This window comes from Octopus sinensis, unplaced genomic scaffold (genome assembly GCF_006345805.1).
Source record: "Octopus sinensis unplaced genomic scaffold, ASM634580v1 Contig12351, whole genome shotgun sequence".
Lineage (NCBI taxonomy): Eukaryota > Metazoa > Mollusca > Cephalopoda > Octopoda > Octopodidae > Octopus > Octopus sinensis.
The window spans coordinates 47,791-75,738 of NW_021832595.1; the positions used below are offsets into that span (position 1 = coordinate 47,791).

A 27,948-nucleotide genomic window follows, 5' to 3' on the forward strand; every position below is an offset into this window, starting at 1 on the left:
TATCACTCACGTTCATCATTCCTTGCCATGTTACTCTTCCTCTTATCTTTATGTCCTTTTTTCCCCTTCATTCTTAAACTCTCCTACCATTATCAACTGCAAATGTTTGCCAAGTCCTGAACTGCCCTTAACTACAATTCAAAAAATATTGTCGTTCAGGTTTGGAAAACATCCCCTCCCTCCAAATGTCCCCACCACCTACATGACCTACAAGCCTGTAGCTCTTTCCCTTCTCGTGTCACTAAACCTGAATTCGCCCTTTGCTCTTCCCTACACTGCCATACATTTCCCTTCCTCTCTAGCACCACCATCTTCACTGGTGCTCACGACTGCTCCTTCCATATCATTGATTCCTTCTCTTGCACCTTCCGTAATCTGATTTACTCCATCCCCTTCACTCTTTGCCATTCCCCATACATTGGACCGACTGGTTGCTGCCTGTTTGATGAACACCTTCACATCATCAAGCTCTGTAATGACCCCCTGGTCTTGTGCCATTACTGCTTCATTGCTCATTCCCTGCAACATCTGTTCATGTTCAGACTGGCTTTGTAACAAATGCCACCCAGACTCCTGTCTCCATATAGAACGGGAAATAATTCTCCTTCTCTGTAGTCAAGTCTCTTACAGTCTAAATTCTGCATCCCTTTTCATTTCAAACCCTCCTTCACCTACAAACCACCCACTACTTACATTCCCAGTGTCCCCTCAACATCTACCCACCCACACACACACCTACTCTACACTGTTGAACTCATTACCCAACACCACATTCAAACAGCATGTACACACATCCACATGCACTCATTCCTTCTCCTCCTCCTTTGCCCACACTGGCACCCACCCACCCCTCATGCTACCCATCCTCACGCTTATAACAGCAACTATATCATAACACACCTACACTTCCCAACACCTACCACTTTCCTCACCCATCTTCCACCAAACACCTCTATCCAGTTTCACACTTAACACATTGAATCGGATGTCTGATAGTTTCATAAATATACACACAAAAATAGAAAGCAGGGGCGCACACACATACACACACTCACACAAGATATGCACTCAATAGCTTCATATATACACACACACATCTACACATACACGCATAAACACACACTTCTACACATAAACTCACAAACACACACACAGTGTACATGCACACAATAGCTATATATATACATCCTCTTGCTTGCACACACAGTTGCATTGCATAAGCCTTATACACACACACATAAACCAAAAGGATGGACTTACATACACACATGCATAGATACTTATACACAGTACTCACACACATGTGTGCTCACATACACGTGTCAAGTTCATAGTTGTCTCCCTTGTCACTAGCACTTCAAGTCAGCTCTCATAGATGTCTCCCTAGGTTGCCAGAACCACTCACATCTTCAGCAACCTCTTCCTCCTCTCATCATTTCAGCTTGTAGTGACACTCTGACACAAGTTTCTCCTCTTCTCTCTCTATTTTTCTCTCTCTCTTCTTCTATTCCTTTTGTCAAAGAGTAGGCTCAGAATGTTAGACACTTCCTAATTTCTCTAAGCATAAAGTTGATACGCTTCTGCTGTGGAGGACAGGTCTTCTTGAGCACAGCAAGCCACCAGGTATCTTGGTCCTTTGTCATCTCGTCCAAAAGGTTCACCGTTCTCAGGTTGTTCTTCAGTACTTCGCCCTGTTTTCCTGGGCCTCCCTCTTCCACAAGCCCCATCCACTTTGAATGTACAGCACTTCTTCGTGGAGCTGTCAGCATCCATCCACATCACATGTCTAAGCCAGCACTCTCTTCTCTCACACACTGCATCTAATTCTTCTTATGCCAAACTTCTCAATACACTAACATTCTGTTGCATATATATACATATACACACTTGTGTGTGTATATATAGAAGTAACGTATTATAGAATTAAAATATAATACATATATTGATATAATATATCACAATATCATTATCATCATTGCTTAATGTCCGTTTTCCATGTTGGCATAGGTTGGTCAGTTTGACTGAAAAAGGCAGCAAGTGGGCAGAAACGTTAGCACGCGAAATGCGTGATGGTATTTCGTCTGCCATTAAGTTCTGAGTTCAAATTCCGCCGAGGTTGACTTTGCCTTTCATCCTTTCGGGGTCGATTAAATAAGTACCAGTTATGCACTGGGGTCGATATAATTGACTTAATCCGTGTGTCTGTCCTTGTTTGTCCTCTCTGTGTCTAGCCCCTTGTGGGCAGTAAAGAAATAGGTTTGACTGAAAACTGGTAAGCCAGGGGATTGCATCAGCTACCAATCTGATTTGGCAAAGATTCTACGGCTTGATGCCCTTCCTAATGCCACCCACTCTGAGAGTGTAGTGGATGTTTTTTACATGCCACTGGCACGGATGCCATTGGCCTGACACTGGCATTGGCCATGACTACAGTCTCACTTGTTTTGACAGGTCTGTACAAGCACGGTATCTTACCAAAGGTCTCGGTCACCTGTGACTGCTTCCATGTGACCCAATGCTCAAACGGTGCTTTTTGTGTGCCACTGGCATCAGCCATGACTATGGTTTGACAGGTCCTCACAAGCTCAGCATATCACCCAACATCTGAAGGGTGCTTTATATGGGCCAGTTATGCTACAATGGCATTGGCCATTACTCCAATCTCACTTGGCTTGACAGGTCATCTCAAACATCACATATTGTCAAAGATCTTCGTCACTGCCTCTGTCAGGTTCAAAGTATGAAGGTCATGCTTCACCACCTCATCCCATTTCTTCCTGGATCTACCTCTTCCACATGTTCCCTCCACTGTTAGGGTGTGACACTTCTTCATACAACTGTCCTCATCTACATGCATCACATGACCATACCAGTGCAGTCATCCCTCTTGCACACAACATCTGATGCCTCTTATCCCTAACTTTTCTTTCAAGATGCTTACACTCTGTCAAACATACACACTGACATTGCACATCCAGTGAAGCATACTGGATTCATTTCTTTCAACCCTACATATGTCCTTGGCTCTCACAGCCCATGTTTCACTGCTATGTAGCGTAGCTGTTCGCACACAGGCATCATACAATCTTACTTTCACCTTTGGTTGCCAGCAGGGTCAGGAGCTCTCTGAATTTTGCCCTGCCATTTTTATTCTCACTGCTACACTCTCAGAGTATCCACCTCCACTGATGATTTGGTCACATAGATAACAGAAGCTATCTACTACCTCTAGCTTAGACCTCTGGCATTTGATGGAGTCTCTTTTCTGTACATTTCTAGTGTTTATCGTACATGTGCCTACTCCACACACACAAACTTTTTTCCCTGTTAATCTTCCTTTGATATTGCTGCACCTTTTATGTGTCCATAGCTTACACCAGGTACATCTTACGGAGTTGCTACCTATGCCTTTTCTTCAGATTGAGCAGGGATATTTGGAGGGATTTGTGATTTGTCTGCCTTACTGCTTTCAGTTTTGCCTGGTTAACTCTAAAGCCCTTCAATTCTAGACCTTCTTTCTATACTTAAATATATTAATTTATGATATATATTAACATATATTAGCATGTATTAAACAGAAACTTAAGAAAGCAAATATCTTTGCAGGTGGGTTTGAAATTCAGGCGGAATCTAACAAAATTATGAATCAAAGAAGGAGTGAACTGAAAACTGGAGAAGTAGTGTCAACTAAAGCTGGTAAACTCAAATGCAAGACTATCATTCATGCTGTTGGACCCGTTTGGAATAATGGACGAACCAATGAAATTTTTCACCTTTCAAGAGCTGTTCAAAATTGTTTGGCATTCCTTGAAGAAAAGTCTTATACATCAATTGCAATTCCTGCCATCAGTACAGGTAAGAATTTACCATTTTTATTCTGTTCAAATTATTTGGTATAGAAATAGTAATTACACTATTTAGTGTATAGCAAGGCAACTATCCTGTCCCTCTATTCTAACCTCTCCCCTGGCACCCATCCACTTCCCTTGGTTTCACTCCCCCTCTCAACTAAAAGCCTTTGTCTTGCAAGTAACTTGGCCATCCCACAGGTGCTTTTTACGTGACACCAGCTCCTGTGACGGTGTCACATAAAAAGCACCCAGTGCATTCTCTAAAGTGGTTGGCATTCTGTAAAGGAAGGGCATCCAGCCATAGAACCTATACCAAAAGAGAAAATTGGTGCCTGGGCAGCTCTCTGGCCTTGAAAACAGATGTGAAATGATGATGATGATGATAATGACTGGTGTCCGTGTCGGTGAATGCCGCTTGACTGGCGTCCGTGTCCGTGACATGTAAAAGCACAAACTGATCGTGGCCGTTTGCCAGCCTCCTGTAGCTCCTGTGCTGGTGGCACCTAATAAACACCCACTACACTCACAGAGTGGTTGGCGTTAGGAAGGGCATCCAGCTGTAGAAACACTGCCAAACCAGACTGGAGCATGGTGCAGCCTCCATGGCTTACCAGACCCCGGTCGAACCGTCCAACCCATGCCAGTATGGAAAACGGACGTTAATGATGATGGGGATGATGATGATATATTATTGTAGGAGATGTGGCAGCATGGTTAAAAAGCTGATGTTCCACATGATTTCTGATTCAGTTCCCTGGCAAGTCTTTTATTATAGACATGGGATGGCCAAAACCTTCTCAGTGGATTTGGTAGCCAGGAATTGAAAAGAGGCCTGTTGTGGCACAACTGACATTCTACAAGTACACTATTTGTTGTTGTTGTGTGAGTGTGTGACAGTCCCGGCACCCAAGCAGACAATTCTTGTCTGCCAACACTAACAATATGAGTGCCTTTATGAACCATATGAGAGGTTCTCTCACAGTAAATAACATAGCATTTGGTGCTCAAACACAACATCCACATTTAGTTGGATATAAAAATTGCCTGTTGGTATTACTATTGCTTCTGTTGCTGTTAATTACCTTTTTCATAGGCTTGCTAGCTATTTGCAAAATCAGTGCCTTAACAGATACTGAAATTCTATACATGGTCAATAGATTTGGCTGTTATGTCTCCACTAGATGTCTTCTACTGAAGAGTCCAGGCAGGATGAAATCATGTCATCGTAGCAGATGGTTCTCGTCTGTTAAAAATATAAATATGAGTAATTTTATGCACCCAAGGCCCTGTGGGAGGTCCTCTTGAGGTAAATAATGCAGTTCTCTCTGTTCTAACATGACCTTTATGTTAAGTTGGATATAAAGATTGCTTTTCATATTAATACTGCTTGAGTCAACAATAATTATATATATATATATGTGTGTGTGTGTGTGTGTGTATACGTACATATATATATTTGTACATATATATATATATATATATCTGTATATACAAACATAGAAGAGATACCTGAAGAATAGGATATCTGACTCGCTAGAAAGAGCAGTTAAAAACACCAAGCCACCAATTGTTGTAATTCCCAAATTATTTTTCAATCACTTTCGGAATTACAACAATTGGTGGCTTGGAGTTTTTAACTGCTCTTTCTAGCGAGTCAGATATCCTGTTCTTTGGGTATCTCTTTTGTGTTTGAATGTACACTGTATTCTTCTCTGAATGATATATAGTCTATTGACTAATTTTTTCTCTCTAGTCCATTGGTAACTAAGAATTTTTCGATAAATATTCTTGTTACCCTAAGTTTTTAAATATATCTGTATATATATATATATATATATATATATATATATATATATATATATATATAATAATAATATTAGGGAATAAATCCAAACTTACAGGGAAAAATGGGATTTAGGATTAAATCCAATCTTATTGTATAAATATATTATATTATATTATATTATATTAAATTAAATTAGAGATAAAACCACTATTAGGCAAATCAAACAGTGAAAAACATAAGCCAATACATAAAATTAATTTTAAAATATAAAGTTAAAAATAAAAAATTATTTAAATAATTTAAACTTATAAATTATATATATATATACAAATATATATATATATATATATATATATATATGTATGTATGTATATTTTTATATTTATATATTATTTTATTTCTTAATTAATTAATTAATTAATTTTTTTTATATATCAAAAGTATTAAAAGTTTAATAGAAGATAAAGAGTAAAACACTACGATCGTTTCATGGCTGTACCAATTCGAATAACAATAATTTAAATTCAATTAATAATTCGAGTTATGGTTACAGTCAATCTTCAGGTTAATTGAAATATGTTAAAAATAATCAGAAATATTTAAACAATATTTTTAAGATATAAATAATATAATAATTTTACTTATAATAAACTCTATTATCAAACTAGAAACTTAAAACTTAACAATTATGATTATATCAAAATCAATTATAATGTTAAATATTAATTTCAATTTATAAGGTAGGAAACACACCAATAATCTAATATCGGTAATAGTCTATATCTAATTACATAAATATTAAAAAAAACAAAAAAACTATTATATACAAATTATCAATGAAAATATATAAATGTATATAAATATTATAATTAAGATCTAAAATAATCTCTATAAATAAATATATATGTACATATAATAAAAACCTAATAAATTAATTTTTCATATTTAAAGATGAAATAGCTAATTTTAAAAATACAAACAAACAAACTTAAACGAACTTTCAGAAATCTTATGTAAAATACTTATAGAAATAATCAATTCGTAGTTATATAGTATCGAATAAATACTATAAATATAATTATCAATGGGAATAACTAGCGAATATCAATTTTAAAAGACAATAACTAAGTTATGCTATTAAGTTAGACAGGGCCTGGACCAATCTTTAGTCGAAACATATCTAAGTTTATCAAAGTTTATCTAATTTTAATTATAAAAAATTTAAAACTACAATTAATACTATTAATACATGTATATACAAAAGCCTAACTTTAGATACCTCCACTTGCAAAGACCTGTTGAAGTAAGTGAAATCATTGTTGTGGCTGATGACAGAACCGCCTAATTGGTACCTGTGCCGGTGGAACGTTAAAAGCACCATTCGAGTGTGATCGTTGCCAGTGCTGCCTAACTGCTTCCTGTGCTGCTGGCACGTAAAAAGCACAATTCAAGCATGGTCATTGCCAGCGTCGCCTGACTGGCTCCTGTGCAGTTGGCATGTAAAAAGCACAACTTGAACATGGTCAATGCCAGTACCGCCTGACTGGCCCTTGTGCCGGTGGCATGTTAATGCATGCACTACACTCTCGGAGTGGCTGGTGTTAGAAAGGGCATCCAGCTATAGAAACTTTGCCAGATCAGATTGGAGCTTGGTGCCAGCCAACAGTCATACCGTCCAACCCATGCCAGCATGGAAAGCAGACATTAAACCTTCATTGCACTGTCCTAACTGGCCCAAACTTCGAAGTCACTGTCAGTAATATTCCTGCCCAAATGTAATGAATTTGTTCTCTACAAAAGGAGAGAGTAAACTATCCGATTAGTATGAAATTGTTCCTATTATAACTGAACATAGAAGCAAACATTAACTACATATAAATATCATCATCATCATTTAATGTTCGTTGTCCATGCTGGCATGGGTTGGATGATTCGACTGGGTTGGCATGCTGGAAGGCTGCACCAGGCTCCAGTCTGATTTGGCATATTTCTCTACAGCTAGATGCCTTTCCTAATGCCAACCACTCTGAGAGCGTAATAGGTGCTTTTACGTGCCACAGGCACAGGTGCCATTTGTATGATACTGGTATCTGCCATGACTGCAATTTTGCTAGGCATAATGGGTCTTCATCTCATAATGCCCAAGGTCTTGGTCATTGCCTCCATGAGGCCCAAGACTCGGAAGGAGCTTGGCCACTTTGCCTCCATGAGGTCCAGCACTCGAAAGGAACTCAAACATCTCACCTCCGTGAGGCCCAACATTCAAATGGAACTCAGCTTCTTTGCCTCCATCAGATCCAATGCTTGAAAGGAACTAGTCACTATGCCTCCATGATGCCCAAGGTTTGAAAGGTACTCAGGTATTTTTGCCACTGAGAGGTCTAATGCTCGAAAGGTACTCAGCCACTTTGCCTCCATGAGGCCCAACATTCAAAAGATGTTCTTTAGGTGCCACCAGCATAGTTTCACTTGGCTTAATAGGTCCTCTTAAGCAGAACACATCGCCAAAGGTCTCGGTCACTTGTCTGCCTCTGTGAGGTTCAAAGGTCATGCTTCACCACCTCATCCCATTTCTTCCTGGGCCTACTGCTATCACAGGTGCCATCCACAGTTAGAGATCAGCACATCTTTACATAGCTGTCCTCATCCATATGCATCACATGACCATACCAGCATAGGTGTCTCTCTTGAACACCACTTCTAACACTTTATACATATGTGTGTGTAATCAAATGATAGTTATAAACAAGGATCACCATCTTACAAGCATTTCTGATCTTCAATGAAAACATGTGTGGCCATGGGGCAATATTAGCTTCCTTGGCAAGGGCTGGTGATAGGAATGTCAGCTACACATAGAAAATTTGCCTCAACCAATTCCACCTGAAGCATGAAAAAAGAGACATTAAAGTTATTATTATTATCATTATTATTATTGTTATTTCTATTATTATTATTATTATTATTATTATTATTATTTAACTGTACAAACAACGAAGAAAAGAAACGTGTTCAAGAAGAGAGAGAGACAAACTTAGATCTTATTAAATACTGTCGTATATTAATGAGTGTAAAGACCCCCCACCCCCGGTCATGAATGGCCATGATATTGCACCTAGAAAGTTCTCCTCTGTCTATTAAAGAATCTTCTTGTAAATGATGGAATTGTGTTGTTTCTTGGTATTGCAGCTGATAAATTACTGAAATTATATCATATGTTAATCTATATGTATAAAACAAAGTATGTCTGTGTTTGTAATATGTATGTATTTCTACAGTTTTCAACTGATTTTCACCAAACTTTACACACACATTACTTATGTGCCATGGATGTTTATGCACTATAACATTTTGTCCAGAGCTCCCACGCAATGTGACAAACTGACCATAAAAAAGTTCTTTACATGGCTTTTTCTCTAAAAACTGCAGTTTTTAACTGATTCTCTCTCTCTATTAATCTCTTTTCCTTTTTCCCACTTTCACATATACAAATATTCATTTCTTTCTTTCTCTCTCTCTATTTCTCACTCTCACTCTATTTCTCACGCTCTCTCTAACTCACTCTCTCTCTATTTCTCACTCCCTCTCTCTCTATTTCTCACTCACTTTCTCTCTCTTTCTCACTCTCTCTCTCTTTATTTCTCACTCTCTCTTTATTTCTTACTCTCTCTCTCTATTTTTCACTATATCTCTCTATTTCTCACTCTCTATTTCTCCCTCTCTCTATATTTCTCACTCTCTCACTCTCTATTTCTCCCTCTGTCTCTCTCTCTCTATTTCTCACTCTCTCCCTCTCTATTTCTCTCTCTATGAAAATTGGCTTCAGTGTGTTTCAGTTTTGTCGTGCGTATATATATATATATATATATATCGTTGTCTTCATGCTATCTGAATGTTCTCCCCACAACATTACTTTGCTTATTTTAAGTTTCCTGCACTCTCTCTATTTAAATGCACCATTTACATTTCTCCCTCTATCGGAAACCATTGTGTAATATTGTTTCCCTTTCATTCTTTCACTTTTGTGTGTGTGTTTGTGCATTCAATAAGGATGAAAATAGTACAGGACATTTCAAACCTTGACAATGATGATGTCACTTATACAAGTGTGTATGTATCTCTGAGTGTATGTGTGTGTGGGTGTACGAGTGTGTGTGTGTCTCTCTGACTGTGTGTGGGTTTTCACACTAGGTACATTATTAAACACATGCACATCTACACATATGCATACACATGTGATGACTGATATGCGTGAATGTATGTCTGCATGTGTCTCTCTTATTATATGTATATGTCTGTTTGTGAGAGTGTATGTGTGCGTATCGTCGCATGTGTATGTGTCTGTGAGTGCGTGTGTGTTTGCGTGCCCACTACCTACATCAGTGCTTTTCAAACTTTTTGCTGGAGCAGAACCCCAAGGAAACATTCCACTGGCTCGAGGAACCCCTGTGCAATAATTTAATAGTCTTATGCACACATATCTGCACAAGAGACTTAAAAATTACTGCCAATTTTAGCAGTTTTGTAACTTTTTGCGGAACCCCTGGACTGTACTGGTGGAACCCTAAGGATCCGTGGAACCCTGGCTGAAAACCACTGACCTACATTATTAAACAAGCTATCATCTACACAACCTCTTGACAAAAAACAATTACGTGGAAGGTCCAAATTATATGAAAATACATATCTACCGTTCCATTAACAGTTCATAATTATTGCAGCAGTTACAAGGGTGCAGGGTATTTGCAAATTGCTTATATTTGGTTAATTTATACAGTATACAAAAATATAGACATACTACATGCTTTCAAAAATAGAGATTAATGTATATTTTTTCTATGTTTATAATTTTTTGTTTAGAATATTGAAAAAAATTATGCCACCAAAGGAAAAACATAATCTTTCCAGAAACATCTATAAAGCAAGGAGTGCAGAAAACTGAAGGCGAGAGTCTCAAGAGATAATGGACATAAGACTTTGTCAACATCAGTAAAAGCATACTGTTGTTGTTAAGCAACAAGATGGGTAAAGGTGATTAGGTGATGGTCACGGGCTTAGGGGCGGGAGACCCCAGACCTTGGGAAAAAAAAAAAAAACTTTGGTCGTCTTGTAGTTGAGGGCTCTTCGTTGACACCCGACATCACTGGGAGGTGGCCCTCGAAGTCGCTGGAAATGGAGATCTCCAGGTCCAAATTCTTGAACGGCGTAGAAGCATGCTGCAGCATGTCAGATGTAGTCTCAATACAGAAGGGGCATGACACTTTCCAAAGAACACCAAACGCATGCTGCAACGCATCAAATGGAGTCTGAAGACAGAAGATGAGACTTTCTGAACATCAGCAATGGCATGCTGCAGTACATCAGATGGAGTCTCAAGAGGGAAGAAGGGACATGACACTTTCCAAAGATCACCAAACACATGCTGCAACACATCATATAGGACCTCAAGAGAGAAGGGAGATGAGACTTTCTGAAGATCAACAAAGGCATTCTGCTGGACATCAGATGGAGTCTCAAGACAGAAAGGAGATGAGACTTTCTGAAGATCAGCAAAGGCATTCTGCTGGACATCAGATGGAGTCTCAAGACAGAAAGGAGATGAGACTTTCTGAAGATCAGCAAAGGCATTCTGCTGGACATCAGATGGAGTCTCAAGACAGAAAGGAGATGAGACTTTCTGAAGATCAGCAAAGGCATTCTGCTGGACATCAGATGGAGTCTCAAGACAGAAAGGAGATGAGACTTTCTGAAGATCAGCAAAGGCATTCTGCTGGACATCAGATGGAGTCTCAAGACAGAAGGAGATGAGACTTTCTGAAGATCAGCAAAGGCATTCTGCTGGACATCAGATGGAGTCTCAAGACAGAAAGGAGATGAGACTTTCTGAAGATCAGCAAAGGCATTCTGCTGGACATCAGATGGAGTCTCAAGACAGAAAGGAGATGAGACTTTCTGAAGATCAGCAAAGGCATTCTGCTGGACATCAGATGGAGTCTCAAGACAGAAAGGAGATGAGACTTTCTGAAGATCAGCAAAGGCATTCTGCTGGACATCAGATGGAGTCTCAAGACAGAAAGGAGATGAGACTTTCTGAAGATCAGCAAAGGCATTCTGCTGGACATCAGATGGAGTCTCAAGACAGAAAGGAGATGAGACTTTCTGAAGATCAGCAAAGGCATTCTGCTGGACATCAGATGGAGTCTCAAGACAGAAAGGAGATGAGACTTTCTGAAGATCAGCAAAGGCATTCTGCTGGACATCAGATGGAGTCTCAAGACAGAAAGGAGATGAGACTTTCTGAAGATCAACAAAGGCATTCTGCTGGACATCAGATAGAGTCTCAAGACAGAAAGGAGATGAGACTTTCTGAAGATCAGCAAAGGCATTCTGCTGGACATCAGATGGAGTCTCAAGACAGAAGGAGATGAGACTTTCTGAAGATCAGCAAAGGCATTCTGCTGGACATCAGATGGAGTCTCAAGACAGAAAGGAGATGAGACTTTCCCAAGATCAACAAAGGCATTCTGCTGGACATCAGATGGAGTCTCAAGACAGAAAGGAGATGAGACTTTCTGAAGATCAGCAAAGGCATTCTGCTGGACATCAGATGGAGTCTCAAGACAGAAAGGAGATGAGACTTTCTGAAGATCAGCAAAGGCATTCTGCTGGACATCAGATGGAGTCTCAAGACAGAAAGGAGATGAGACTTTCTGAAGATCAGCAAAGGCATTCTGCTGGACATCAGATGGAGTCTCAAGACAGAAAGGAGATGAGACTTTCTGAAGATCAGCAAAGGCATTCTGCTGGACATCAGATGGAGTCTCAAGACAGAAAGGAGATGAGACTTTCTGAAGATCAGCAAAGGCATTCTGCTGGACATCAGATGGAGTCTCAAGACAGAAAGGAGATGAGACTTTCTGAAGATCAGCAAAGGCATTCTGCTGGACATCAGATGGAGTCTCAAGACAGAAAGGAGATGAGACTTTCTGAAGATCAGCAAAGGCATTCTGCTGGACATCAGATGGAGTCTCAAGACAGAAAGGAGATGAGACTTTCTGAAGATCAGCAAAGGCATTCTGCTGGACATCAGATGGAGTCTCAAGACAGAAACGAGATGAGACTTTCTGAAGATCAGCAAAGGCATTCTGCTGGACATCAGATGGAGTCTCAAGACAGAAAGGAGATGAGACTTTCTGAAGATCAGCAAAGGCATTCTGCTGGACATCAGATGGAGTCTCAAGACAGAAAGGAGATGAGACTTTCTGAAGATCAGCAAAGGCATTCTGCTGGACATCAGATGGAGTCTCAAGACAGAAAGGAGATGAGACTTTCTGAAGATCAGCAAAGGCATTCTGCTGGACATCAGATGGAGTCTCAAGACAGAAAGGAGATGAGACTTTCTGAAGATCAGCAAAGGCATTCTGCTGGACATCAGATGGAGTCTCAAGACAGAAAGGAGATGAGACTTTCTGAAGATCAGCAAAGGCATTCTGCTGGACATCAGATGGAGTCTCAAGACAGAAAGGAGATGAGACTTTCTGAAGATCAGCAAAGGCATTCTGCTGGACATCAGATGGAGTCTCAAGACAGAAAGGAGATGAGACTTTCTGAAGATCAGCAAAGGCATTCTGCTGGACATCAGATGGAGTCTCAAGACAGAAAGGAGATGAGACTTTCTGAAGATCAGCAAAGGCATTCTGCTGGACATCAGATGGAGTCTCAAGACAGAAAGGAGATGAGACTTTCTGAAGATCAGCAAAGGCATTCTGCTGGACATCAGATGGAGTCTCAAGACAGAAAGGAGATGAAACTTTCTGAAGATCAGCGAAGGCATTCTGCTGGACATCAGATGGAGTCTCAAGACAGAAAGGAGATGAGACTTTCTGAAGATCAGCGAAGGCATTCTGCTGGACATCAGATGGAGTCTCAAGACAGAAGGAGATGAGACTTTCCCAAGATCAACAAAGGCATTCTGCTGGACATCAGATGGAGTCTCAAGACAGAAAGGAGATGAGACTTTCCCAAGATCAACAAAGGCATTCTGCTGGACATCAGATGGAGTCTCAAGACAGAAAGGAGATGAGACTTTCTGAAGATCAGCAAAGGCATTCTGCTGGACATCAGATGGAGTCTCAAGACAGAAAGGAGATGAGACTTTCTGAAGATCAGCAAAGGCATTCTGCTGGACATCAGATGGAGTCTCAAGACAGAAAGGAGATGAGACTTTCTGAAGATCAGCAAAGGCATGCAGCAGCAGCACTTAATGCTGAATCATTAAAACGTTTAGCTCACCAGATTACGCAGAGGTTCAATAGAATAGCTCTCAGAATCAGGTCACATACAAATTCGCTCTTCACAACACCTGGAGATTCTTTCAGATATGATCCATCGCATTCTTATAAAAATGATAATTCTGTCCAAATCGGTGACCTTTCTTGTCATTTGTGCAAAGCTTTTACATTAACTCCACAAATGTTTTGTCATCAATGCAGCACTTTCATGTATCACCTGTTTCATATATATACAAACTATGCCCTTTTAATCCCGAGCAACACCGGGTATCTCTGCTAGTTATATATATTTTGAGTAAGAACATTTGTTGGATTAAATGTGTTGTATACTTTATTTATTACAGGTATTTTTGGTATACCCATAGAAGAAGGAACCAAATGTACAGTAAAGACGATAAAGAATTATCTTGATACTCACACAAATTCTAAAATAAAACATATATGTTTGATTGATGTACGGAAGGAAGTAATCAGAGCTTTTAAGCTTCATCTAGAAATGGTGTTTGGAATCAGTAAAAGCAGAGGTAGGACTTGTTATTTGTTTGATATTTTAGTGAAAACTTAAATGATTTATTTCAGGTGTTAATTATGATTTTTCCTCCTCCTTCAGTCAACTTTTATCTGATTCCTATTATTGGTTTATGGGCACAGCCATGGATTTGTGGTTAAAAAGATTCATTTCTAACCATGTTAATTCCCAATGTAAGGCAACTCAAGAAAATATCTTCTAATATGGCCAAAGTCTTGTCAACTGGTTTAGAAGATAGAAACTGATACAAGGGCCCCTCATATATGTACTGTGTGTGTTTGTACTCTTGTCTTGACATCATGTGATGGCTGTAAACGAGCATCCCCAGCATACAGGTGAGGTTGTTTGTTTCCTGTCTTCTGTGGAAACCATGTCTGGCCAGGGGGAAATATTACCTTGCTTGGAAACAGGTGAGGGTCAGCATCAGGAAGAGCATCCAGCTATAGAAAGTCTGCCTCAATAAACTAATCTGACCCATGCAAGCAGGGAACAATGGATGTGAAAACAAGGATGATGATGTTTAATTTATTGCAGTTGATAAAATACTCTTGTCTCACTCTGTGAATCCTGTCTTGTATAAATAACGAAGGATAATTATAATTATTTATCTGATACATTGTAAACATGAGTATTGCTTGTAATTACTATGAAGTTATAGATTCCCCCCCCCCACCTCAAAAGAAAAGGGCTTTTTCAATAAGTGAATGACTTCTCAGTTTCTCTGACTAAAAATTAAAATTTAGTGCAATTTTTTTAATGACTTCTTTCTTTTTTGATTTGTTATTATCATCTGCAGCAGTGGTGGGGGTGGGGTCTTTTAGCAGGGATGCAGTCAGTAAGGTGAGGGTGGACAATGAGTATAGCGATTAATCTAAGGTACAGGTAGAGGTTCACTAAGGATTGGTCCTCAGTCCCCTTTTGTTTATCATAGTCCACTAGACAATAACAGGGCAATTTAAGATATGCTGCCCCTGGGAGCTCCTCTATGCTGATGAACTTGTTCTCATAGTTGAATCACTTCCAGAACTAAAAAAGAAATTTCAGGTGTGGAAGCAAGGTTTAGAATCAAAGGGCCTTAGAGTTAACCTGGCAAAGACCAAAGTTTTAGTAAGTAGGAAGGCAGACAAATTACAAACCCCTTTGGGTAGATGGCCCTGCTTGTTCTGTTGAAAAAGCATTGGCAGAAGCTCCATGTGATGTATCCAGTGCAAGCGATGGATACATAAGAGGTACAGCAATATCAGAGGAAGGTTAACTGGGAAAATAGTTTTGTGTTTGGAAGGGGCACAGGTACAATAAATACTAAAAATGTACAGAAAATAGATTCCATTAATTGCTAGTGGGGTAAGCTAGATAGCTTCTGTTATGTAGGTGACCAAGTCAGTAGCAAATTGGATGCTCTGAGAGTGTAGCTGTGAGAATAAGATTAGGTTAGGTGAAAGTTCAGAAAGCTCCTAACTCTGCTGGCAACAAAAGGCCTCTCCTTCAGAGTGAAAGGCAGATTGTAGGATGCCTGTGGGAAAACAGCCATGTTCCATGACAGGGAAATGTGGGCTGTGATCACAGAGGACATGTGAAAGATATGAAGCTAGAAGATAGAAATAATTACAGAGGTAACAAATTGTTGGTTCAGGTGATGAAGGTTACAGAGAGAGTCATAACCCAACTAATTAGGGAGAAACTTAGTCTAGATGAGATGCAGTTTGGGTTTGTGCCAGGGAGAAGCACCACTGGTGCTATGTTTCTGGTAAGGTAACTGTAGGAGAAATGCCAAGCCAAATCTTGTCTTTTGTTGACTTTTGACAGCGTCCGCTCATCCCATATCTGGTGGTCACTGTGGAAACTAGGGATAGACGAGTGGTTGGTGAGATCTGTACAACCCTTGTACAGGAACGCTACCAGTAAGGTGAAGGTGGGCAACAGGTATAGTGAAGAATTTGGAGTACAAGTAGGGATTCAGCAAGGAATGGGTGCTCAACCCCCTTTTGTTCATCATAGTTCTCCAGGCAATAACAGAGGAATTCAAGACAAGCTGCCCCTGGGAGCTCCTATACCCTGATGACCTTGTTCTTATAGCTGAATCACTACCTGAGCTAGAGAAGAAGTTCAAGGTATGGAAACAAGATCTAGAATCAAAAGGCCTTAGAGTTAACCTAGCAAAAACCAAAGTCATTGTAAGTAGGAAGGCAGACAGATCACAAATCCTCTCAGGCAGATGGCCCTGCTCAGTCTGTAGAAAAGGTGTAGGTAGAAACTCCATAAGCTGCACCCATTGTAATCTTTGGACACAAAGGAAGGTTAACAGAGAAATTAACTTTTGGTATGTGGAAGGTGCACAGGTACAATAAACACTGAAAATGCACAGAAAATAGACTCTATCAACTGCAGGTTAGAGGTAGTAGATAGATTCGGTTACCTAGGTGACCAAGTTAGTAGTGGAGGTGGATGTTCTGAGAGTATAGCTGTGAGAATAAGATTAGGCTGGGCAAAGTTCAGAGAGCCCCTGCTTCTGTTGGTAACAAAGGACTTCTCCCTCAGAGTGAAAGCCAGATTGTATGAAGCCTGTGAGTGAACAGCTATGCTACATGGCAGTGAAACATGGGCTATGACAGCCAAGGACATGTGTAGGCTTGAGAAAAATGAAGCCAGTATGCTTCACTGGATGTGCAATGTCAGTATGCATGTTCGACAGAGTGTAAGCATCTTGAGAGAAAAGTTAGGCATAAGAGGAATCAGATGAGGTGTGCTGGTATGGTCATGTGATGCATATGGACAGGTGTGTAAAGAGGTGCCAATCTCTAACTGTGGAGGGAACTTATGATAGAAGTAGACCCAGGAAGACATGGGACAAGGTGGTGAAGCACGATCTTCAAACTTTGAGCCTCACAGAGGCAATGATTGGTGACCGAGACCTTTAGTGATGTGCTGTGCTTGAGAGGACCCCTTCAAGCTATGTGCACCCATGCCAGTGGAACATAAAGAACGTCTTTTGAACTTTGGGCCTCACAGAGGCAAATTAGCTGAGTTCCTTTCAAACATTGAGCTTCACAGAAACAAAGTGGCTGAGTTCCTTTCAAGTGTTGGGCCCACAGAGGCAATGACTGAGACCTTTGGCATTATGTTGTGTTTGAGAATATGACCCATCATGCCGAGCAAAATTGCAGTCGTGGAAGATACTGGTGTTGCACAAAATGACACCCATGCCGGTGGCATGTAGAAGCACCCATTACACTCTCAGTGTGATTGACATTTGGAAAGACATCAGCTGTAAGAACCATGCCAAATCTGACTGGAACCTGGTACAGCTTTCCAGCCTATCAGCTTCAGTCAAACCATCCAACCCATGTCAGCATGGAAAGTGGATGTTAAATGACGATGATTATGATGATGATTTACATTTTAAACAAATCAAAATAGATGAACATCAATGGAATTTGTATCTTTGTGGTACCAGTGCTGGTGGCACACAAGAAAACCATCCGAACGTGGCTGTAGCCAGTACCGTATCGACTGGCCTCTGTGCTGTGGGCACGTAAAAAACACCATCCGATTGTGGCCGTTCGCCAGCCTCATCTGGCACCTGTGTCAGTGGCACATAAAAACACCATCCGAAGACCCGGCAAGACTAGTCAGGCCATAACCCGTGGCCCCTACCTGGGACGTAGTCAGTCTAGCTGTGCATACCTTCCTTCTTGTGACACTTGTGAAGACCTGTTGAGGCAAGTGAAAATCAAATCAAAAAATCAAAACAAATCAAAATAGATGAACATCAATGGAATTTGTATCTTTGTGGTACTAGTGCCGGTGGCACACAAGAAAACCATCCGAACGTGGCCGTAGCCAGTACCGCATCGACTGGCCTCCATGCTGTGGGCACGTAACAAACACCATCCGATCGTGGCCGTTCACCAGCCTAATCTGGCACCTGTGTCGGTGGCACATAAAAACACCACCCGAGCGTGGCCGTTCGCCAGCCTCGTCTGGCACCTGTGTCGGTGGCACATAAAAACACCACCCGAGCGTGGCCGTTCGCCAGCCTCATCTGGCACCTGTGTCGGTGGCACATAAAATCACCCACTACACTCTCGGAGTGGTTGGCGTTAGGAAGGGCATCCAGCTGTAGAAACACTGCCAGATCTGACTGGCCTGGTGCAGCCTTCGGGCTCCCCAGACCCCAGTTGAACCGTCCAACTCATGCTAGCATGGAAAGCGGACGTTAAATGATGATGATGATGATTCTTTAAGAGAGAAATTTCTTGAAATAAGTGTTTTATCTTCTTACGTCCAATAATGTTGAACCAAGAGTTATAGCGTTGTCTGACTCTGAAGTATTTACGAGAGGCCATTTAGCTCTGGAAGCCTTCTTCAACTGAATAACCAAGTTTCTTTCCTTGAACAGCTTAACCTGTTAGAAATTACTTATCACATGACCATCAGCCTGAGTCATGTGATGTGGTAAGCAGGTAAATTGTGTGAAGCAGACAACACTGCCATATGAGTGAGATATACATCATCATCGTTTAACGTCCGTTTTCCGTGCTAGCACGGGTTGGACAGTTCGACCGGGGTCTGGGAAGCCAGGGGCTGCACCAGGCTCCAGTCTGATCTGGTGAAAGAAAAATTACAAGAAAGGTTTTAAAATGTACCATATATACATACATATATATATATATATACATATATATATGTATATATATGTGTGTGTATATATATATATATATCCTTGATTAAAGTTTAAAGATTATATGTTTATTTTGGACTTCTGGTCACACATATGCAATAATATACAGCAACTGGTCTGAGTATTACCTGTACCATACCCATACATGTATGTCCCAACAGATTTCTTTCCCTATAGTTTCAAGAAAAACATAATTTTTTAATGAAATTTTCTATAAATAAGCTTCAGATGGTATAAATTCCAATTCTATTGGAACATGTTGTAAAAAACAACAAAAAAACCCCACTCAAAAACAAATATCTGATGTGTATCAATATTTATGTATGCTATCCCAGCAATTTATATTTTTGCATCAAATTCCATTATTATCCTAATATACACACCTTGAAAGATATTTGTGGAAATTTTCCTTTAAAAATAGCCATTTTCCCAAAAGTTATGAGGAAACGAATTTGAGTTTATGTGAATTTTCTGAAAAACCTCTCTCCACTCCCTCAAAAACATTTTTTCACACCAAATTCCCAACTTAGTGGAATCTACACCATCTGAAGCCTGTTTTAATAAATGTTTTAAGCAAAAACGTTTCATAAGAGGTGGAAGATCACATTTTACTAACCAGTTTCACTGTTTTCAGACTTTGAAAGTTTCAAGTATGTTCTTCAATGTATTTTTAGTCCATTTGGTAGAAGAAATAGATGGAAATAACGTTATATAGCCTTGTTGCTATATAAAAGGTGTGTGTGTGTGGGGGGGGGGGGGGAGAATGACTACAAGTTAGCATGTATTCTCTTGCTAAATCATATTTTCAGAAAGGAATACCATTACTATTTATATGGAATAAAGTAGTTCTTTTAAGAGAGAGAGAAGAATGTTCAATTGTTTATTTTCAGGAACCACATCATTCAACGCATCCCTTCTTGGTCCACAACAGAAAGCAGCCCCTATGACACCCAGAACTAATGTGGCATCCGGAGAAAATGCTGGCATCAAAATACAACTAATGATTGGTTCAATTTCTAATGCATCTGTGAGTAAATAGATTCACTTAACATATTTATATTTAATTGTTATTTCATTTGCAAATGAGGAATCATTTCCAGTTAATTAAAACATTTTCTCAATCAAACTCAAACATTTTATTTCCTTCACATCTGATATCTTGAGTATATCTTTTGCTAACTTTAACAACCGCAGACTTACTACAGCCATTCTGTAGAGCCTTACTTAACAACAATATCAACTGCAACAATGTATCTCTCTTCTCCACGGAATGTTCCTTAGCTGTTTACCATTAATTACTTTTGTAGGTTGATGTCATCGTTAACAGCACCAATAAAAACCTCCTGCTTAATAATGGTTCTATCTCCAATTTATTCTCAATGCTGCTGGTCCCCAGATACAAAGCGAATGTAGCCAGAAATATCCTCAAGGTATTTCTACTTCTGAAGTAGCCATAACTAAAGGATATAACCTCAAATGTAAGAATGTTTTTCATCTGGCATTACCGCCCTGGGGTGTAAACTCCTCACATTCAGTAAGTATTATTCATATGTATTTGATTTATTGAAACAGTTAATGTTTGAAGAGAACCTTATGCATGTTGTGTGAGAATCATAAAGCAAATGTCAGCATCCTGTTTAATATTTGTTCTTCCAAGTTATCATTGGAAGGAAGCAGAAGATATCGATGAACAGGACACTTTTATATATAAATAGAAGGAAAAAAGCCTCATGGCCTAACAACAGTTATGTGACTGATAAATAAGACTATATTCAAACATATTTCTGTGTTTTACTGTCTGTATTGGTGAGTTTTTCTCTGTCATGGCACGAGCACTAGAGAGGTAGTCATGTCCTCAACAACACCAAAGACTCCTCTTGGGTCTGCATTGTCTCTCTTCATTCACCTATCATTTTACACGGTGGATTGGGTCTGTTTTATTGTAGCAGCATCATGAGTGAGGTTGCCTTGTCCCTTGCAGGACTAAAGAGTGATAGGAATGACAGTTGTGTTTAGCAGTGGCAGGAGTGAGAGGAGTTGTGAGAGGAGGATATATTTATTACAACTTAATGGTTTCTTCCTGTAATAAGAAAATAATTTAATAAAATGTTCATTATCAATTACTAAACAATTATTTTTTTTAGACTCTGGCAAACTTGACTCAAATAATAACCATTTGTCTGGGGAAAGCTGAGAGAAGAGGAGCAAAAAGCCTTGCATTTCCTATATTAGGGGCTGGAAAATTGAGGTACCCCATTGAAAACCTACCCAGAACTATGTATGAAGCAGTGAAAAACTACTCAAAGCAAAATTCAAGCCAGATCAAAGTTGTAAACTTTGTGGTTTATCCTCAAGACACAGAAATAGTAAAGGTTGGTTGATGTATTTGTTGTTTGTTGTTTTATGTTGATATTCTTGGAATTCACCAAAACAAAGAAAATATTCTGCAATAAACAAAGGAAATCGAAATGAAAATAAAACTTAGAATCATGCTCGTTATTTATCACCTGTTTTCCATGCTGGCATGGGTTGGACAGTTTGACAGGAACTGGCTAGGCAAAGAGCCAAACCTGGTTCCATTCTTTGTTTTGGTATGGATTCTGCAGTTGAGATACCCTTCCTAACATCAACCAATTTACAGAGTGTACTGGGTGCTTTTTACGTGGCACCAGCACCGACAGAATTACCAATTATCTTGCAAGACAAGAACCCCTCAACTGGACGGGAGTGGGGGGAATGGTACTGGTCGGCTGTGGCTTTGCGCCAGTTGAAAGACTTAGGGTATACTGGGGACAGAGAGAGGTATCTTGCTGTAGAGTAGTTACATGAATGCCCCAGTTGGAAGGAAAAGGAAAGAAGGGGTCAGATAGTAAGATAAAAAGAGTGATAGTGAGAGATATGATGGTGGAGATGTGATGGGACATGCCCTCGAGGGAGATGGGGTGGTGAGGATAGGTAAGGGGATATAGAGGCTTCAGCTGGGTGAGGGGGGCAGGATGAGATGATTGTAACAAATGATGCAGTGAAATATAGAAATGGCTTGTGGGGTTGCAGTAGATATATGTGGGTATTGAGGGCAATAGTAGATAAGCAAGGAGTTGATGATGGAGAGCAGCAGAGGGAGAAGAGAGAAGGTGCAGAAAGGAGGTGGGGTTAGTATGTGCCTATTCTGCTCTCAGGTAATAGAGGAAATGGTGGATGTTAGGAAATGAAATGTGTGTGTATGGAATGGGAGAGAAGGTTGACATGGCAGCGCCCCTCATGGACAAACATTATCGTTATTTGGATATCAATTCTGTTCTGGTGGGCATGTCTTCTTAAGTACAGCCATGTACCATATATCTCATCCCTTTGTCATCTCCTTCATAAGGCTCACTGTTTTGAGATTGGCCTTCAATTCTTCATCCCATGTCTTCCTGGGGTCTCCCCCTTCCATAGCTTCCAACAACATCAAATTCCAACTTGATATTTTTCGAATTAACCCAAAACATATTCTGTAATTAATGAAGGAAATGATTATGAAGATAAAATATGGAATCAGTTTTGTAAATTTATTTATTGGTGTCTTAGAATTCTTCAGTTGGAATGTTGGAATCTTTGATGTGTCTCATGGCCCTGTCTTCCATACTTATAGGTTAGCTTGGTTTTCTTCAACTCTTCCATTCCATGATTTAATTCTTTGTAACTTGATATGGATTCAGTGTAGCTATGCTGTGCCTTAACTTGCTAGTAATGGCAACCAAGTGTCCCTTGCTCTCATTTAAATTGGATGAGTTTTAAGGGTGTTCAACAGGATACTTTCTGCTATTTGTTTCAGCCCTTGGCATTCTGAGTTCAAATCCTACTAATGCTGTATTAACCTTTTATCGCTTCACAATTGATAAAAATCTCCCAATCTTGATGGCTGGATTGGTGGAACTGGAAGAATGACATTTCTTCTGTGGTATTTGTTTCAGTACTTGGCATTCTGAGTTCAAATCCTGCCATGGCGTTGCCGGAGTGTTAACTTAAACCATCCTTTGGTTTCACACCAACCCTCGGCACCTTGGCTATGTTTACTGGAATTCCCTTTGTCACAAGCATTTCAGCGACGTGTCTGGTTTGAGGAAATTTAAGATTTCAGCAAAGAAGGAAGGGGAAATGTTTTAACTTAGTCTGAATCTAACAAAAGACTTGCTTGCTGTTTGAATTGGTCAGTGACTGAGTGAATTCAGCTGAAGATTTTTATGATGTCAACAAGTAATGTTCACAAGTATTGAAGAGAGTGATAGAGGGACAGAGAGAGAGAGAGAGAGAGAGAGAGAGAGAGGGGGGGGAGGAAATACATGTGCTTTTAACAATAAGTTCAGCATGGGTATCAGTCTGGGTGTTTTAAAGAACTGATTTCCTTATGACTTTATTATTATTGAGTGAGAGAGCAGCGCAAGCCATCAAAGTGACACTGGAATAAAATATACGAAGCCCAATATACCCATCATGACAACCCGTCTGATAAGGGTACACCAGGCACATGCATCACAACCATATGTGCATGGCATGGTGATCTCATATCAAGATAAACAGCGCATGACCTTGCAGGTCAAGTAGCCCATCCTGCTCAAAAGGTCCCTGAATAACGATTGTTTAAGGATATTGAATGAAATACCCATGTTTCCAGAGGTGAATTATCCAAACCCCAAATAATTCCTCTCAACACATGGCTATGATGCTCCCTCACTACTTCTGCTCAAACAACTGTGGTACTGAATTGTGGTATTGAGCAGAATATTTGCTGCAGCCCATCTTTCATACCAAGACAAAACAATGTACATGATAATACTTCCAATCAGTTAAGGACAGAAGCTATGACTGTCACTGCCTGGTCCTGCATCAGGGCATTTATTATTATCATTATTATTATTATTATTATTATGAAAGCTTCTCAGATGGTTCTTAATTACCAGTTATTCTTTACTTGAAAACAGTCAACAACAAATCACCAAAGGTTTTCCAAGTAGTGCCTTCTCCTATGACTCAAAGAAACAATACTCTCCTTAAAATGCAAGCTGTACCCAACAATGCTGACTTCTGAATTACCTCGAGCCTGACAGCAGCTCCAATATTCTTAATATGTTTTACAAAGCCCTTGGAAACTGCTCCTAATGCTCCAGTTACCACTGGTGTCACCATTATTTTCCCCATGTCCCATAACTTTTCTATCTCGTCCCAGACTGATACCATGCTGAACTTATTGTTAAAAGCACATGTATTTTCTCTCTCTCTCTCTCTCTCTGACCCTCTGCCTTTTTACCCTTGCTCTCTCTCTTCTGTTTCCTTATCTTTCACCCTCAAATTGCCTGGTATTGCAACATCTACTATCTTTGCTTCTTTTTCATCTTTATGGATGATCATGATATCTGGTTGTCTCGCCTCTATGACTTGGTTGCACTGTATGTTAAAATCCCAGAGTATTTTGTAATGATCATTTTCCATTTCTCCCTGTGGCTTGTGTTCATACCTATTTCCTTTACTACCCACAAGGGGCCAAACACAAGGACAGACAAACGAATTAAGTCGATTACACTGACCCCAGTGCGTAACTGGTACTTATTTAATCGACCCCGAAAGGATGAAAGGCAAAGTCGACCTCAGCGGAATATGAACTCAGAACATAGTGGCAGGCGAAATACCGCTAAGCATTTCGTCTGGCATGCTAACGTTTCTGCCAGATTGCCACCTTAATACCATTGTTCTACTCTTTCAAGGTTTGCTTTACTACAGCCAGTAGACGTATCTGGCTACATTGTCATATCTCCTTTTATATTCATGTTGTGCAAGCTTACGGCACTCACCAACAATATGGCTTATACTTTCTCTCTTCTCAGAGCACATCCTACACTGTGGCAAGTCAGTGCTTTTATCAATGTGATATTTAGAGGAGTTTGTTCTGAGAGCTTGTTCTTGAGCGTTGCACACTAATGCCTCCAGTAGGCCCTTTTAAGTCTCCTTTCTGCAGCCATTGCCAGGTTCTATTCCAATTAATCTCATCTTTATTCTTCAAGAACTGACTGTGCATTTTCTTGTCCTACTAAATTTCCTTCATCTGATTTCTCTAGTCTTCCTTAAATCGTGTTGGATCTACGGCTGCGTTCACTTTTAAGGTTCCCTGCATTTTCACTGCTTCAATCCTTTCTTCTTTATTCCCCTTGACATACCAAGCCAGGCTATTCTCCTCTTCCTTGACACACCATTCACAACATACCAATCCCTGTCGTCCTTCCCTCCTCCTTTACATACAACCTTGACACATCACTCTTGGGGTTCTAATTTCTTGTTCATTGTCATTAATTTACATGTTCTCTGGTCTATCTCTTGTAATTCATGCTTCTATCAAGATACTATTCCTGCCCCATATCTCATCAAAGCAACAGCCCATGTGTTAATTGCTCTAATCTTATTGCAGCCATTTAGCTTCAATTGGAGCACAAGCCAAATTTCCTTCAAATACTCTTTCCTTAACTTTTCTTTGATCTCGTGTTTATTCATCTTATCTCTTTCAATGATACCCAGGTACCTATATCCTTCCTCTCTGAATTCCCTTATAGTTTCATTACTTTCCAGGTTGATCCTATGGCTTTTACTGATTTCCCCCCCTTTTGAGAATCATTACACCACATTTCTTGATCTCAACTTCCATGCCAATATCTTTGCTAATCATCTGCACAGTTGCCATCAAGCTCTCAATTTCTTTCTCAGTCTTAGTGAATAGCTTTAGGTTACTAACCCCAAGATTCCGAGTTTGATTCCAAGCAGTGACCTGAACAACAATAACAACAACAACTACCTTAGGTATGAGAACCCAAGTTCAAAATTTCCTCAAAATGCCTGATGAAAAGCTAGAGGGTATATCAGTCGAAACGTTTTAACAACAAACAAGATGAGGACAAAAATCCATCAAATATAAATAATGTAAATAATGTACTTAATTCCTCATCTCTTAAATATAGAACTGTAATACCAGAACTTTGTTTCCTGTAGTATTTCTCTCAAGGGGATCATTCCCAGCATGAATATCAGTGGGAACACGCTGTCCCCCCTGGAAGATTCCTCTCTTGATTTTCACCTCTCCTAATACTTGATGCACCAGCTGTCAACTGCATTCTCCAACATTTCATGCTGTTCCATATAAGGTTGGTGGTGGTGGTCTGCTGCTGCTGCTTTTGTTTGTTTGTTTATTGAGTGAAGCAGTCTTCGTCCCAGAGCTCGCAAGATCGCGCCTCTATAGTAGGAGAAGGCGGAAACGTGGTCCTTTGCTATTTGTAAGACCCGCAGAAGAGAAAGCAGGTCAACCCCCAATACCGAGAGCTTCAACGGATGGATGAATGCGCATCCAGGCTCAGTGGTTGCGTAGCAAGTCGGGGACAAGAAACAGGAAGAAAGAATGAGAGAAAGTTGGGGGTGAAAGAGTACAACAGGGGTCGCCACCACCCCCTGCCGGAGCCTCGTGGAACTTTAGGTGTTTTCACTCAATAAACACACACAACGCCCGGCCTAGGAATCAAAACCGCGATCCTCCGACCACGAGTCCACTACCCTAACCACTGGGCCATTGCACCTCCACTTGCTGCTGCAGCATTGAAATAATTGGTGTATATTCAAGGAAGAATAATTGAGTAAAATAATGTAAACCAATATTGAAATAGAAGAAACATTTGAGACATGAAAATGCATATTAGTTTTTGAATAGCGTCTACTTTCACAGAAGCACATTGCCATCTTGGGATGTCTTTAAAGAGGGACTTTAGTTCATGAAACTGGTGAAGAATATAATAAAACTAACACTATGACCATGCGAGTACTGTCCAAATCTCCGACCAATCACATACAGCTTGCTGGCATTCAATTGGCGTATCAAGTTTCGGGCATTTTGATTGGGTTTTGGACAGAAAATTCACAAAAAAGTCACTTCTATTGATGTTTTAATGGCTTTGCGAGGTGACTGGGGAAATGTAAAGATGTGCACAACCACCCTTGGACGGTTTTGAATGACCATAGAAAGTGCGAGCCCTCTAACTGAAAAATTATGGATTTGTATAAAGGACACACACACACACAGACATTTTGCCATTTATATATATAGAGATGACTGAGAGAGAAATAATCATTCAACTAGTTTTCTGAAACGATTGAATGAAGGACACCAAGGTAGATGGTGCCTCTGAGTTGTCTAGGTTGATTGTGTATTGGGGAGAGATTGAGGTAAAAACAGTGACAGACAGAGAGAGAGAGAGAAATATTTTTGGAAGAAGGAATGTAAATCTTTATTCTTTCTGTGTATCTCTCTCTCTCTTTCTTTCTCTCTTTCTCTATATAACACACACATACATGTACACACAGATACATTCTTATATATGTATTATCATGATGATGATGATGATGATGGTGATGATTATGATAATCTCAAAAACAGATTTAAGAAAACACAATAAAAGTAGTAAAACGGATTTGTAGTATCATCATTTTCACCCCCACCCCCACCCCCACCCCCAACACCACAACAACCACCACCACCACCACAACCAGCACCACAACCAACACCACAACCACCAACACCACAATCACGAACACCACAACCAGCACCACAACCACCAACACCACAACCACCACCACCACAACCACCAACACCACAACCACCAATACCACAATCACCAACACCAACACCACAACCACCAACACCACAACCACCAACACCACAACCACCAACACCACAACCAGCAACACCACAACCACCAAGACCACAACCAGCACCACAACCACCAACACCACAACCA

The 27,948-nt window shown here is 40.0% G+C and overlaps 1 protein-coding gene across 2 annotated transcripts in view; it reads left to right on the top strand.

The window, feature by feature from the left end:
* The window catches only part of LOC115229286 (protein mono-ADP-ribosyltransferase PARP14-like), a 55,820-nt gene that overhangs the window by 1,439 nt on the left and 26,433 nt on the right, over positions 1-27,948 (top strand). For both annotated transcript variants that reach the window (XM_036499167.1, XM_036499166.1), the window contains exons 2-4: positions 3,607-3,855; positions 14,273-14,452; positions 20,029-20,165. In XM_036499167.1, coding sequence (XP_036355060.1) covers positions 3,607-3,855; positions 14,273-14,452; positions 20,029-20,165 — 566 coding nt within the window. The remainder of the gene's footprint in view (positions 1-3,606; positions 3,856-14,272; positions 14,453-20,028; positions 20,166-27,948) is intronic.